Below are 17,160 nucleotides of genomic sequence, written 5' to 3'. Positions count from 1 at the left end.
GTTGTAACATTTCTCAGTACTTCAGTCCTTTTTATTGCCAAATACTCAATGTATGGATTTTATTTAGCAGTTATCAGCTGATGAACATTGTCTCGTTCCTACTTTTTGGCTATTATGAATAATGCTGCTACGAAATTCATATACAAGATTTCATGCAAACATGTTTTTCCCTTGAGGATATACCTAGTTGTGAGACTGCTGGTGTGGGAGCTCTTTTTTATTATAGCCATCCTGTTGGGTGTCCAGTCGTATCTCATCATGTAGCTATGCATTTCCTGAAGGCTAAAGATGGTTAAGCATCTTTTCATGTACTATTGGCCATTTGTAGATCTTCTTTGGGAATTTGTCTATTTAAATGATCATTTACTCCATTTTGAAACTGGATTGTCTTTTTACTATCGTAGAAATGCTTTAATAAAGTGTTTATTTTCTAGATAAAAGTTTTTATTAGATGTATGATTTGAAAATATCTCCCATTCTGTGGGTAGTCTTTTCATTCTACTTTCTTAATGATGTCCTTTGAAACACTTTCAGTTTTGATAAAGTTTGATTTATTGCTTTTCTTTTAAAAAAAAAAAAAGATTTTATTGAGAGAGAGCATGAGTAGGGGGAAGGTCAGAGGGAGAGGGAGACACCCCCCCACACACACACCCTCTGCTGAGCAGAGGGCCCTACATGGGGCTCCATCCTGGGATTCTGGGATTGTGACCTGAGCCAAAAGCAGGTCTGCTTAACCAACTGAGCCACCCAGGCGCCCCTGTTGTGTTTTTATTATTTTTATATTTGATGTCATATTTAGGAAACCATTGCCTAATCTTAAGGTCTTCTTAGATTTCTTGTTTTCTTCTAAGAGTTTTTAGTTTTAGCTTTTTCTTACAGTTAGGTCTTTGAACCATTTTGTTTTGCTTTGTTTTAAAGATTTTATTTATTCATGAGAGACAGAGAAAAGCAGAGACATAGGCAGAGGGAGAAGCAGGCTCCATGCAGGGAGCCTGATGTGGAACTCGATCCTGGCACTCCGGGATCACGCCCTGAGCCGAAGGTAGACGCTCAACTGTTGAGCCACCCAGGCATCCCTGAACCATTTTGAATTCGCCAAAAATGCTTTATAAATTACCTCTGTCCCAGAAAAGAAATCTGGATATTGCTGCATGTGAGCCTGTATTTGACCACATTTTAAATATATGCTCCACAAAAGAAAGCATCGGGTAGCCTTTGACTTAACTATCTCTGAGATTTTTTTTTGGAGCCAAAATAATGATTTAATTTATGTCAAATATGTGTCTGATTCCTTTAAATAATGTGCAGGTTTTTAAACCGATTTAATTTCAAAATCCAAACAGTTCAGTTTTATATTTATAAAATTAAAAAGTAAGACTTTCAACTCTCAGTATTGCTTAGCAAATATGAGCATTATGCATTATTTCTTGTATATCATTCCTGATATGTGTGTGTATTCTAATACGTAGTGAATCATTTTATGAATATACCATAATTTGGAAATCCCCTGTTGACAGGCATTTAGATTGTTTTCAGTTTTTGTCATCATAAGTAGTGCTTTAGAAAACATTGTGTACTCTTGAAGATAATTTTCTGGCAGTGAAATTGCTGGACCAAAGCAATTTAGGTATGTTTTAAATTTTGATGAATATTGCTAAAATTATCCTCCCAAAAAGTTGTGCCATTTTACTCTTCCTAGATGGTCCATGTTAAAATTTTATCTTGTATTTATAATACTGTAAAGGAATTCTTTGGAAATTATGCCATCTCTTAGCTCTTGATCATTAAAATGTTTCCTTAATACATTAAGTAATGTTTAAAAGCATTAATGTAAGGAAATTTTTCAAAAAATTTCACTTTAGTGAAAAATCTAATTTTTTGAGGATGAAAGAATATCACATATTTGCTGATTCCTTAAGAACTTCAAAACAAAACTGTACTAGGATATAAAACTTACTAACATAACCTCGAGAAAACAAAAGCACTAATTCACAAAGATACATGCACGGCTTTGCTTATTGCAGCATTATTAACAATAACCTCGATATAGCAACAACCTAAGTGTCCATTGATAGATGAATGGATAAAGATGTGTATTTACTATGTATAAACAATATATAAAATAAAATATATGAAAAGCATATATAGTTATATAATGTACACATACACAGTGGAATGTGACTCAGACATAGAAAAGAATAAGATCTTGCCCATTTTTCACAATGGGAACGGACCTAGGGAATATTATCCTGTGTGAAATAAATCAGAGAAAAACAAATATCATATGATTTCACCTATATGTGGAATCTAAAAAAAAAAAAACAAAACAAATAAGCAAACAGAAACAAATCCATACATACAAATTGGTGGTTGCCGGAGGGGAGGGGAGAGGAGGTGGGGGATGGGCAGAATGGGCAAAGGGGAGTAAGAGGTATATGCTTCTAGTTCTAAAACGAGTAAGTCACAGAGACGAAAGGTACAGCAGAGGAAATATAGTCGATGGTATTATAATAGCATTATATGGTGACACATGCTAGCTACATTTGTGGTGAGCATTTCATGATACATAGAGTTGTCAATTCGCTAAGTTGTACACCTGAAACAAATGTACATTGAGTGTCAGCTATACATAAATGAATAAATAAATTAAAAGTTTATGTAGTTCTGCTTTTTAAATAAATTGGATTTTAATTTTATAGTGGCCATTTCAGAATTACTTTAAGCTAACCCTCACACTTAAAACTAAAATACTAATTTTTAGAATTTTTTCGATTGGTAAGTAAGTGTGCCTCAAAGTTTTAATAAAATGTCACATTAATTGAGCAGCCCAGGTGGCTCAGCAGTTTAGTGCCGCCTTCAGCCCAGGGCATGATCCTAGAGATCCGGGATCGAGTCCCACGTCACTCCCTGCATGGAGCCTGCTTCTCCCTCTGCCTGTGTCTCTGCCTCTCTCTCTCCCTCTCTCTCTCTCTCTCTCTCTGTGTCTCATGAATCAATAAAATCTTTTTTTTTTAAATGTCACATTAGTTGGGATTCCTGGGTGGCACAGCGGTTCGGCGCCTGCCTTTGGCCCAGGGCACGATCCTGGAGATCCGGGATCGAATCCCACGTCAGGCTCCCGGTGCAATTTTTTTTTTTTTAAAGGGTGTTGTTGCTATCTGTTTTACAGAGAAGGAAACCGAGGCACAGTGAGGTTTATTTTCTTTTTAATTTAATTTATTTATTTATGATAGTCACAGAGAGAGACAGACAGAGACATAGGCAGAGGGAGAGGCAGGCCCCATGCCAGGAGCCTGATGCGGGACTGGATCCCGGGTCTCTAGGATCACACCCCGGGCCGAAGGTGGCGCTAAACCTCTGGGCCACCAGGGCTGCCCTGAATTGATATTTACATAATTGAATATTCTCTTTATAGTAGTCATTGTCAGGTTGTGAAGATGCTCTAGGTTTGATTTAATAGCATTGTATAGATAAATGCAGTTTTTGTTTCAGTAGTTAATGGTTTCAGCCTTCACTTGGTTGTTACAGAAAAAAAATTATATATTTTGAATCTTGCCTAATTTTATCATACTCCATTTTTCCCTCTGACAGTGTTTCTAAAAACTCTGAAACAAAGCTCAGAGTAAAAACAGTAAATAGTCAAAATCCGTTGTAAATAAGAGTATATTTGTTCTTTTTCTTAGCATTGCAGTCTTGCCTAAGTGATTAATATATAAAATTTTATTTGTTGATCTTATTTGTTGGCACACAGATTAGGAAAATGGAATAAGATTTATCTTTACGGCTGAAGCAGAGTATTTAGAGTCCACTGTGACAGAAGCTCTGCTTCTGTTTAATTAGCATGACATCAGAAGCACTAAACTATAGGTTCTTTATTTGTTTTTTTTTAAACTTTTTTAAAAAAAGATTTTATTTATTCATGAGAGACATTGAGAAAGAGGCCGAGACAGAGGGAGAAGTAGGCTCCATGCAGGGAGCCTGATGTGGGACTAGATCCCGGGACTCCAGGATCACGCCCTGTGCTGAAGGCAGATACTTTACTAAACCACCCAGGCATCCCTAGGTTCTTTATTTGTAAGGACACTGGAATAATGAGCTCTAAGGCCTTTCTGGGTCCTAAATACGGTTTCTGTGATGATAGTTTCATTTCTATTTCTTATTTTTGCCTCTCAAAACAATGCATTAGAACCAAGCCAAGTAGTCCTACAAAGATGGTTACCAAAACAGTTTTGAATTCTATTAACATCCTTTATGGAATAGTTTTGAATTACATTTTGAATTATATTAATATCTTTTATAGGATGGTAATAGAATAAATCTCTTTATTAGAAGTTTTGGGGGGCACCCAAAACTTTTGGGGTTTAGCGCGGCCTGCAGTCCGGGATCTGATCCTGGAGACCCAGGATCGAGTCCCGCGTCGGGCTCCCTGCATGGAGCCCGCTTCTCCCTCTGCCTGTGTCTCTGCCTCTCAGTCTCTCTCTCTCTCTGAATAAATAAATTAAAAAAAAAAAAGAAATTTTGGGTAATCTGTAAAGGAAATGGAAAACATGGTTCTGTTCCTGATCTCAGAAAAACTAAAATAGAGAATGGACAGAAAAATCTATACCTGCGAGTATGTGATTTTACTTTTCTTACTAGCAAGTCAGAGTCATTTCTTTTTTTTTTTTTTTTTTTAAGTCAGAGTCATTTCTTGCACAGTTTGATCACTTCATTCAGCAAATGTTTGTTGGATGTCTGCTATGTGCCAGACACGGTGGGAGGCACTGGGGACACAGTGTTTAAAAAAAGCCCCACCCTTGAGAAGTATTATGGGAAGTGCTAACCTCGGGATACATACAGAGAGCTTTGGAACTTGTAAGACAATTTTTATCCTTAGTAGTTTGAAATAAGTTTTTTGTTCAGTCGAGACAATATGCAGAAATCAAGACAAGACTGGTATCTTTATTCTCTGAAGAATCGGGTATAATGAGATAGTAGTGGAATGTGAAGACAAGGACCATGCCACATGCTTCTGCACGAATCAGGGGTGTGCACTGACACATGCACACGTAATGCTTGTTTGTCTTCCAGCCTTTGGAGATCCCGGACGGTCGAAGAGCCCCGCTTCCCGCTCACTACCGAAGCAGCAGCACGCGCAGCATAGACACTCAGACTCCCTCCGTGCAGGAGCGCAGCAGTAGCTGCAGCAGCCATTCACCTTGTATCTCTCCCTTTTGTCCCCCCGAGTCCCAGGATGGTAGCCCTTGCTCAACAGAAGATTTACTCTATGATCGTGATAAAGGTGAGAAGGAAATCATCCGCTTAGACAGCGGGTTTGTTGTAGGGTCTTGCTCATTATACTTTCTTTGTCTTAGACCATTACATCATTTTTTTTTCTTTTGTTGAACGGTGGGACTGTAAAGGATTGGTTAATCTAGGTTCGTTCGTTGGTTTCCCATACCCTCCCTTCTTTGTGACTCTCACAAACATCTTCCATAAATGTGTCAGAGAAGCACAGCGCATGGTTCTAACAGCTAATGAAAGCTATCAAATGGAGTGCATACAGCTTTACATCATATAACACACAGGTTTTTCCTCGCTATTGTCCAGAGCTAATGATGGTTATGGTAGAGTTTATATTGCTCATGTCTAAAGGTAGATTTTGTGACCAGATTGACTTAGGAGGAAGTAATTTCTAGATAATTTGGTTGGAAGGATGGGTATATTTTTTAACCAAGCAGGTAAAGTTTAATAAGTACCTACCAAGATTATCAGGGGTTGTTATGGTATGTAAATGAAGTATTAACTAACACCAATAAGCGGGCAGGACCTCTGAGATTTCTTGTTCCTTGCCAGGCCTCAGCTGTCTCCCCTTACTCTCCTGTCCTTGTGTCAGGCACTGGGCCACCACTTACCCTCTCCTTTCAGTTTCTGGCCTCCTCAGACCTAGACACAGAAGTCAACAAAGATGGCCCAGCTTCTACCTTCCCAGTTGCTTCCAAAGAAACACTGAAATTATTTAATCACTCAGTTACTGCTTCTCACCACAGAAAGAAATACACCGTAGGTGACTAAAATTTTAAAACTTCACCAGGTAAAGTTTACAGAATCTTATAGGAATTTTGTGGTCCTTGTCCTGATTTGACTGTCATTCCCGCTTATTTGTTTTATTTTGAGGTATTATTACATTTAAATTGCCAGATTTTAAGTGCTCAGCCCAATGAATTTTTACATATGTATGCACTCACAAAACTACTACCGAAATCAAGACACATCATTTTTAGCATCCCAGAAGGCTCCCTCAGGCCCCCTTCCTCTCTCCATCTGGAAGTAACCACTGTTCTGACTTCCATCGCCATAATTTAATTTTTCCGTGTTACTGTATTTTACAGAAATGGAACGGTGCGTGTGTATTCTTGTGTCTGGCTTCTTTCACTCATCATTATGCCTAACTCTCTGCTGAGATGTTAAATAGAAGTTACTCTGGACTTTGTCTTCTGCTTTTCTTTCCGTGGGTGGATCTCAGCAATCTCTGCTTGCTTTTCACCCTCTCATTATCATTATCGACAAGCCTTGTGTGCTCCCTTCCTCCGTTCAGGATGTACTGAAGGCAGTGCCATGCCATAGGCATCTCTCTGCTTTGGGCGGGAAGTCTCCATTTCGTAGAATGTCAGACTAGGAAACTTTTTATTTCACCAAAGCTTGCTTCTACTGGAGCATATGACTCTAGTCACTTCCTCACAACATTTACTATGGATGTTTCACAGGAAAGCCAACAAGAAAACACCTTGTATCTAATGGGATTTCGAAGATAATCGGAGATACTTAAAGAATGGTTCTATTCATTTAGGCTACACAGGTGGTAGATGGCAAGTCTGTCTTAATTCCAAAACCTGTATTCTGTGTTCGCTGTATCAGTTGCAAGGATAAGCACGGTTCAGGTTGACCACTTTTGCTATTTATTAGCACTTGTAGTTGGGCAAAGTCAAAATAGCAGTAATAATAAGGCTAGGCAATTAATTTCTGGAGTTTTGTTTTCTTCTTTCTAAATTTAATAGTGTGAATGATTGAGAGACATTGAACCAAAAAGGAAGTGTATAGGGAGATGATAAGTGAGTTCCACTCTGGTTAACTCGGAGATTGCCTTCAGGGCCTCTGGATGACGATGTTCAATGAGGCAGATAAATACATGGTTTCTGCATTGTAGAAAAGGTACTCACTTAGATCCTAAGTTTAAAACAGTATATGTTTTTACATAGAACATAGAACATATGTACGTTTAAGGTGTACAGTGGAATGATTCGATATATGTATATATCTGCAAAATGTTTACCACAATAAGATTAGTTACCATATCCTTCACCTCAGGTAATTACCATTTTGTTGTTGTTGCTATGGTGAGAACATTAAAGTTTGACTCCCATAGCAACTTTGAAGTATGCAAGACAATATTATTAACTACAGTTACCATGCTGTACCTTAGATCCCCAGGACTTATTCTTCTTATAACTGAATGTTTGGATCCTTTGACTATCATCTTCCCATATTCTTGGCCCCCTGGCCACCACTATCTTACTCCCTATTTCTATAAGTTTGATACTTTTAAGATTCCACATGTGAGGTCATACAGTATTTTTCTCTGACTTACTTCACTTACCATAATGCCCTCAAGGTCCATTCATGTTGTTGTAAATGGCAGGATTTCCTTTTTTACGGCTGAACAATATTCATGTGTGTGTGTTTTATTTTCTTTATACATTCATTCATTGATGGCCACTTAAGTTATTTCCATGTTTGGACTAATATGAATAATACTGCAGTGAACATGGGAATGCAGGTGTCTCTTCAAGATAGTATAATAATCTGAATTCTGACCATTTCTTAGGTAACTTAGACCTTGTTCTAAGATTTTTCCTTTTTTTTCTATATTTTCCTTTGTGTCTTCTTATTCTTCCATACAGGATACTTGCCTGCATAATGTAAATGTATTTTTTTCTTATGTTCTTCTTGTTTGTTTTTTTTAATGTAAAATGAGAACATTGGTCCAGATTATCTCTAAGGCCAACTGTTTTTTTCTAATAATTAAAAAATATTTATTAGTAAAGTAGGGTGATAATCCCTACCTGATATCATTATTGGGGTGAATGAGATATTGTAGCAAAGTACTTATTAGCACAACCATTGGTCCATAATAAACAATAGATTGTCCTGGGCGTGGCTAAATATGACTTTGAAAAAAATCTCTGCAGAAATTAAGGAGATCTCAGAATCATGTTAGACATTTTTCTGTTTTTACAAGACTATTTCAGTTTGGGAATTAAAACACTAATTTCTTAATCTACCATATTTAGCTTTGAGCGTTACTTTGTGATTAAGATTAAGCTGAAAATTAAATGATCTTATATTACAATGAGAAGTTCTTAAATAAATCAAGTACTCTGTAAAGAAAAAATTAAAATAACATCTGCTTTTATATATACATGTATGTTTATATGTACACACATGTATGTATTTTAGGATCAGGAATGGAGGCTTATGTATTCAACCAAGTTTATACTTCCAGTTTAAAAAACATTTGTTGAACATAGACTGGATGTCAGGTACCCCACTGAGAGTAGAGAAATAGAGTTGAGTAAGATGTGATATCTATCTGTCTTTAAGGAATTTATGGTCTAATACGGAATAATAGCAGTATAAACAAATGATACACTATTATATAAGTGTGTATACAAGTATGTTCAGAATACTAAAGGTACAAAAGAGGGAGTTGTTTGATAGTTTCTGAAACCTACATATGTCATTTAAACTATAGAAGAGTCTCTTGACTCATTACTGTTCGAATTTTGTGTTTTCTTTAAAGATACTAATTCAGTCTTATAATTTGCACTTTCCAAAAAGAAAAAAATGGAAGTTATAGATTTTGAATAGGTTGTATTATTAACTATGAAAATAGAATTGATACTGTAATTTTGTAGTCAACTAGAATATATGTGGAATACCTACATATTTTGCAGTTATGCTAGAGAAATTTTTTTCTGTGCTAGAAAAGCTAGTTCAGACATTGTTAGGCACCTGGATAGGTATGCTCGAGAGGAGAGGGGGATAGCCATTATGAATGCATGCTCCCATGAGAGATGTACTGCTGGGCTGATTATTTTTCTATCACTCATCTGCAATATACTTATCCTTTTTCTGATTTTGCTAACATTATTTCTTCCTTTTCTTCATATATATTCTTTTCCATGAACCATATATAATTTGAGACCTATAAAATAATTTTAGTTAATTAGCATATTGATTTTTCTTTTCTTCTTTCTTTTCTTTTTTTTTTTTTTTTTTTTTTTTTTTAAGTATATTGGTTTCTCTTTGGCTATTTCAATTGCAGTACTAAGATGAAAACATTCTGACTATTGAGAAAGGTCCAGCCATTAAGAGATTATTTTCAGGTTTGGGATTCCTTTTTTCTTTTTCTTTTTTTCTTTTTGGTAGGTTTTTCCAGTAACCTACAGACTAGAAGAGTAGCCTGGTCACATGTATAAGCTTGTCAGATTCACTAACCTAGTAACCACCATATTTCCTACATTATGATCCATGTGGAGAACTCAGGATCCAGAATAAGAACTCTCATCTTGACATCCTCAGAATATACCCTAAGAGTTAAGCTAATTTTTTTTTTACATTATTGTGCCCAAAATGCAAGGGAGAAAAATAGTCCTTTATCTAATACAGATGGCAGCATCAAAATACTCTTTTAGCAGCTCTGCCAGCGTTCCTAATGGTAGTCAGAGTGGAGCTGGGCAGGCCACAAGATGTAGACTTGAGCCTGCCACTTATAGTTGATCTTTGGCACAGTTCACTTTGGCGGTTCTCAAATTCTGCAGTTTTGCAAGATATTGTGGAAACATTGATTATTCTAATTATGAAGTCAACTGAACCATTCTACTCAGGCCAACTACTAACAGTTATATTCCAAGAGTTCATAAATTGGGTACTTGGAACTTAAACTGTATTTTCCCACAAGAACAACGTATGTTATGTGGATGGAGATTCCCAAGGCCGATGCATAGAAACCTATTTACCTCATACCATGATTAACTCATAAATGTTAATATTCCCAAACTTTGAGTGTTAGGACTGAATACCCCCTGGTTGCAGGGGAGAAAAAAAATAAAGTATTATCTTGTTTTTTCTGGGTCTAGGACTGCCCCTAGTCAGACTTTTGAAAGAGACTCTTTTTGACATCATCTTATTCCTTTCTACTTACATTTTAATTTGATTTGCATTTATCTCTAAGGGCTCTTCTTTGACCTTTGCCCTTAACAGACTTTAACCCTCTATCTTCTAGAGAGCCCGTAATCAGCTGAGATTTTGTGGTACTTTTCTTTTTGTGTTTTATATTGTGAAAAGATATATGTTGGGTATACTTTTAGCCACTACATTTTAAAATCATTGCTTTTGAGACTGAGGCTATTTCTCTATCAAAAGATTCTCCTCGTATAGTTCTAGGATGCCTTATTATTCTAGAACAACCTCTTGGCTGTAAAATTACAAAGAGTATAGAGATAATAACGCTGGAATTATTCCATAGGTTAATGATGACCTATTCCAGAATCCTGTCCCTACATCATCTCCGTGTTTCTCTCTTTCAAGATAACATGTAAAATCATGTATATTCCCATTGGCTGACAGCACATGAGAAGCATCCAGTGAATTCCTGCTCCCATCCTTTAGGGAAATCTTCACAGTTGCACCAATGGCAGTGCTGTGCTAGCACTCTGGGGATGATGAGTCGTTCTTTATAATTCAGAACGAATTAATAAATATATATCTCCATTCTAATAGTTATAACCCAGAGTCTAGAATAGAAACAAACCAAACATGTATTAACATGCCTGCAAATGTATATTTCACATAATCTACTATTATCTACTTACTAGAATATAAGCTCCAGCAGGATCGGGTAACTTCATTTTGCTCATTGTTTTATCCTCCACAAGTAGAGTAGGGCCGGGCCTACTAGCATGGGGTGTGCTTAGCAGGGATTCTTTTGAATATTCCTTTAGGACATTTTTTTTTTACGGTATGTCCATTTTTTAAGGGTATACTTTTATAGCTGTGTTGAACATCAGTATCTTTGTCTTTAGGTTGTTAAATAATATGTGTTAGGCTTTTGAATGTTCAGGAAGGGCATGATAAGGCCCTCCTCTGCTCCTCCTCCTCCTCCTCCTCCTCCTCCATCGTCACCAAAAAAACAAGACAGGAAAGAGAACTAAACAACTAAGATTAAATAATCTTTAATTAAATTAATTAATTTAGTGATAGGCCTTTGGTGGGGAGGAAGCCATGAAGTTCTAATTCTCTGTTGAAATTCTGGGAAAAGAAGTAAGTGCTAAAATCCATCTCCTTTTCCACTCTTATCATGACTAGGGAGCAAATAGGATATCAACTAGGCCAGAGGAAAGGGGGAGGTATTTATTTTTTTCTCCCTGTTATCTTCTCTGCTGAGGAAATATCAACACATATGGGCTGTCCTTACACTGTATCTCCTTGTGAGGCTGATACAAGGCAAGCCTAATGAAGCCATTAGCTGAGCTGTAAGATTTTAATTAGAAGCATGTCATGTTAGACTGGAAGGAACTTGATTGATCATCTGGTTCCCTCCTCCTATCTCCAGTGAGAGCACTAGAGTTGAGATCAATCATCAAAACTTAGTGAGACAGAGAGCCTAACCGTAAGGAGCTCCAACTCTGGTGCAGCCAGGTGGAATCCCTGCTCTGCCACATACTAATTATGCACCCTTGGGGCAAGTTACTAAACCTCTCTGCATCTCAGTTTCTTCATCTATAAATTAGGGATAATGATGGTACCTGCCTCATGGGATTGTTCCAATGACTACATGTGCTCAGGTGATTTGACTCTTGTCATTTCTTGTAATATCACTGCAATCCTGTGAGTAGGGACAGTATTAGTGTTTTTAAGAAAGGGCAATCTGAGGCATAGAAAATGAAGTAACTTAAAAAAAAAAAAAGAAAATGAAGTAACTTTCCTAAATTCTTTGGAGTTCAACAGTGATCTTCTATAGGAACCTCATATGACTACTTGCTGCCCTTGCAGAAGGAATAGCCTTATACAGGCATTCAGCTGTGAAAGGGCCTGGTGTGTGGAGAACAGTCAGAAACTGTGTGGGTTTCTGAGGTGCGTGGTGGGGAGTAGAGAGCAGTCAGTAGAGAGGTAGAAAGGCCATTGTTTCATAAGGGACCTGGTAGGCCTTGCTAAGAGAAATGAAGGATCAAGCGAAGATCTTTGTCAGCTAAAGGGATGTGACCAGCTGTATCTTTAAAGGGTCCCACGCAGGTGGAACTACGCACGTGGAGAGAAGCAGCAGAAAGACAAGGTGCTGTTTGAATAGTTCATCCTGTGGTCTCCAGACTTGATTTATCACCCGCCTTTTCAGCAGTTTCATCTGTTTGCCTGTTTCTAAGTTATGTATGTACTTAATTCAAACCACAAACTAAATATGTCCTAGCAAAGCATACTTTATTCTCCAAGATAGAAAGCAAGTATATAGGAATGTTCTAATATTCCTGCTGTCAGCAGATTGTTCTATGCCCCCATATTGGGAAATCACAGTTGCAGGGCAGAGCAAGATTGGGGGTGCAGAGGACTTGTGGGACAGGGACTAAAGAGGAGTCCACAGCACCTGGTGCCTGGTAGATGGAACGAGGTGAGGGAGAATGAATGAATGGCAGGTTCCAGTAGCATTCTAGTTTAGGAGATGGAGGGCACTGAGTATCAGAGAATGAACAGGCTCTAAGGAGAAAACAGGAATAAGTTTATGATTCCATGTTGGTTTCTGCCTCAAGACATTATACCATTCTTCTTTAGCAAGAATTGGGGTGGCCGAGTAAATACGGAGTTTTACATAATACAGTACGACAACATTTAAAGCATTTTGCTTTGCCTTCTATTGTGTACATAGTTAATTTTCAGTAAATATTTAAGTGAGCATTTAAAGTCACAGTGATTTTATTAGAAGTGTTTATTTTTCCCTGTTAGGATACTTTTTAGGAGCAGATTAATGTGAACAGCATATTTTAGTTTTTTGAAAACTAATGTCCCTGGAAAGATTTCTGTTTAAAAAGCTCAAGAATATGAAAACTAAGATTATGTCAGAATGATTTTCCTTAGATCCCTAATTATTTTTCAAGATATAAAATACTCTGTATTATCTGAAATTTATTTTCAGCTTAACCACTGTGATTTATATTTACAAGACACAGGATTTTAATCCATAAATTGGTTTGAGGACTGTGTGCAATGAAGTACTTTGCTTTCATTTTTAACTGCCATGTCAGATAGTCAAATTCAAAGTAAGTATCAATGACTCCAAGTCACATTTGGAGGTAATAATAGGTCCTATTCTGCATATCAGGATTATGATTGTGAAAGAAGTATTTATTGTGAGTACACAAAAATAAAGGATTATTATTATTATTATTAAATAAATGATTTGTTTGCTTAATTTACAAATTCTTATCAATTCAGTGATTACTTGGGGAACAATAAGCAGTTAAAACACCTCCCCCCATATGACAGATATCCAATTAATGGCACCAGACGTTTGGAATCTAAGTTAAGCCCAGTATTCAGAACACAATCTTATTTGTGCAAAAATATACATAGTGAAGGTTATGATGGTAGTTTTCCCTCCTTACCCATTACTGAATGCTGGTCTAAGGGAGATCTCAGCTATAGCTGGTAGTCTTGTTTTATTAAAATTTTGTAACCCTCTCATAAAAGGTTGACTTTGAAATTTTAGAGACACCTTAGAGACTATTTGTAAAAGCCAAGTTTTCTCCTCACTCATTCCCAATTTGGTCTTGGAGTTAACGCATCTTCAATACAATCGTAATAACAACTGGTTCCACATTCTGTTGCCAAGAAAGGCTATGCAGTTTTGTGTTCCCTCCTGATTTCATTAGGCCATCAAACCACACTACAGCTCATAATTTCATTTCCTGAAGGAAAAGAAGTAATCTTAATACTAGAGTAGTAATTGTTTAGGTCCTATTTAGTCAATCATATTTCTAATCTAATTCTATTGGCTAACCTTAAATTATACTCCTCCTCTGTCATGGAGTATAGTTTTGATGGAACTCTACCCTCACTTACCCAGGCTCTTACTCTACTGTGAAGATAGAATAAGAAGGACATTCTACTGGTTAGGTCTCTGTAGAGGAATCCATAGAATCTGTGCTTTAGGCATTCATTTCATTTTCATTTCCAGATAATAGATTTCTATATGCTATAGGACGTCCTTATAAACTGGCAGAGTTCATGCCAGGCAGTCTAAACTGGGGAATCTGATATTGCAAATATTACCCCACTTCCCCACCAGATACAGAATCTTACCTTTATGTAGCCAAATAGAAGTAGAATGTGCAGATCTATTAAAAATAACTTTCCTGATGAGAGAAGGTAGAATAGGCACTTAATTTCTGAATGGTTCACCATTTTAAATTTGCAAACTAGGAATGGTATGTTCTTTCTACTGCTACAGTCATTTACTGAGAGCTCACTGTGTTTCAGGCACTATCCTAATTCTTCTACACATATTTTTCATAGCTATCATACCAGTAGTTTCATTTTACAGTTCAAAAAAGGGATCAGACTTTTACCTAGGTCATGGTGTTAGGCCTGGTAGAAAGCAGGCAAGGTAGCCTGACTCCAAACCAGTGTTTTGACCTTTTCGTGATTGGTTCTCAAATCAGGCGTTGCTTTAAAAGCATTTGGGGTTTTACAAAAAGAAATAAAAATAAAAATAAATTTTAAAAAAGCACATGCTGGGGAGGAGCTCTAGAGCTAATTAAATCAGCATATCTTAGGGATGAGGTCTGGACAATAGTATATATGTTGGTATTTTTGAAACATTTCTTGATGAGTCTAATGTGAAACCAGAGTTAACTGCTGCTCTATAATTACAGAGCTTGTTTTAGTACTAATTTCATTTAATTTAAGTGATCTGATAGTAGGAGATAAAGCACATTGGAAAACTTAGGGCTAAAACTGAACCATGGCAAAGATTTTACATACCTACCCACAAGATGACTTATCTGATTTTTTTTTTTTTTACTGGAATTGTGGGCCAGAAATATTTAATATACCAGAAATAATGAAGGCCATTATAAAGGAGAAATTTAGAAAACTCTTAAACTATAAAAGTACATGTAGTTAAAAATAACTGTTTTTATATGGAATTCCATTATTTAAAACGTCTAATTTTCTTCCAAGCTTTATTTCATTATCATGAATTTAAAAATATTTGACAAGCTGCTTGTATTTTAATGGTAAATATGATATATGTGTATAAGTATGATCTGTTAAAATAGCCAATAAAATATTTCTGTACCCCTGATTTTCAGAGTTGGGTGATTCTTTATAAAGATAGATAAGATTGTTATAAATACAGAAATAATCTTCTTTGTTACATCTAATTTTATTGACATTGGCTGTAATGTTTTAAGAACATAAAGTAACATTTAATGTGAACTACATGTCTAGTTATTTCCTACTGAGAAATAACAGAATGTGAAAATTTATCATGCTTGTGAACAGAAGGGATTGAATTAAGATTACCGTGAGACTTCTCATTTTGAATCTCCTGAGTGGGCATCTTTACCTCACATTTCTATTCCTTTACTGAAAGGTTTATTAAATTCAATACAGAGTTCTAAATGAATCAGATTCCAAGTCTGAAATGGATAGAATAGATTGTTCATGTGAGTTGTTTTTATTTATTTTTTTTAAGATTCATTTATTTTAGAGTGTGAAAGAGTGTAGGGGGAGGGGCAGAGAATCTTAAGTAGACTCTGCGCTGAACATGAGGAAGAAACACTAATTTATTGTAGATGTTAATAGGAAGATAATCAGTTTTGTAGATTATCAGGGCTTGACCTCATGAGCCTGAGATCACAACCTGAGCTGAAACCAAGAGTCAGATACTTAATGACTGTGCCACACAGGTGCCCCTATCTGGGGTGTTCTTAAATCATGCCATTTTGTAAAGCAAAATAATACCTTGTATGTTAGAACCCTTAAAAATGTCACAGAATTTTAGTTAGGAGTGATAATTCCTTTAGTTATCTAGAAACTCAGAAAGGCAGTTGTGTTCAGTTATACAACTAGTAACAGAGCTGAACCCACAGATGAGGTGTCTCCATTCCCTATTCCTCTTTGTCCTCTTCCAGATTGCATACTTATCTGAGGGAAAAACTCCAGTTGGACAAATCTGTTGATGGTTTCAATTTTTTTTTCAAGCCTTTTTTTCTTTCCAGACCACCAAGTGTTCAAATGTGTATGTGTGTGTGTGTGTATGTATGTGTGTGTGTGTGTGTATATATATATATATATATATATATATATATATATATATACTCAACACCACCACAAACTCCCAACTTTTTTAACTGAACAGTCATATAATAGTACTGAATACTGTCTTTCTAGGATAGCAGCATGTTTATTTTTTATCTAACATGAATCAGCACCACCCCCCCAAAAAAAAAGAACAAGAGTGTTTAAGTGGGTAAAACTCTGTAAAAATATAAGCCTCTGAAATTAAAAAAAATTTAGGAAGAAACACTAATTTATTGCAGATGTTAATAGGAAGATAATCAGTTTTGTAGATTTCCCATCTAGCTTTAAATTCTGCGAGAGCCTTGAAGCTATTAATAAAGTCATGAGAGGAATCCTGCGGTAGGTCTTGTGACGTCATAGAGTAGAGCCCAGAAGACTGCAGCTGTGGCCAAGGTGACTTTTCTGACTTGCTCCTGAGGCGAGTCCTCACGGCTGTCAAGTCCATGGCTTCAGGCTAATTGTGCCCTCCCTGGGGACTGCTGTCACCAACAGGAAGGTCCACGGAAGCGTCATGGGTCACCTCCACTTGGTCTCGCATTGCCTTTACAGGGCTTGTTGCTGCTCGGATGGGAAAGCGCAGCTGGGGTGTATTTTTGTATTACACGGAGCTGAAGGCCTTGTTCTCACCACTTTTTGATTGTGGACCAATCTTTTTGGTCTAGTCTCCCTCGAGTATAGAGCAGCAAACTCAGACTCTAGGCCAGCTGATGAGGTTTTGCATCCACCTAAGAGAGAAAATTATATTCTCCCTCTTGCCTACCCTTT

General features: G+C 36.7%; 1 protein-coding gene across 2 annotated transcripts in view; it reads left to right on the top strand.

Annotated features, from left to right (window-relative positions):
• The window catches only part of GLCCI1 (glucocorticoid induced 1), a 100,581-nt gene that overhangs the window by 77,693 nt on the left and 5,728 nt on the right, over positions 1–17,160 (top strand). For both annotated transcript variants that reach the window (XM_077856781.1, XM_077856782.1), the window contains exon 6: positions 5,071–5,281. In XM_077856781.1, coding sequence (XP_077712907.1) covers positions 5,071–5,281 — 211 coding nt within the window. The remainder of the gene's footprint in view (positions 1–5,070; positions 5,282–17,160) is intronic.

Source organism: Canis aureus, chromosome 18 (genome assembly GCF_053574225.1).
Source record: "Canis aureus isolate CA01 chromosome 18, VMU_Caureus_v.1.0, whole genome shotgun sequence".
NCBI lineage: Eukaryota > Metazoa > Chordata > Mammalia > Carnivora > Canidae > Canis > Canis aureus.
This window is presented reverse-complemented; position numbering and strand designations above follow the sequence as displayed.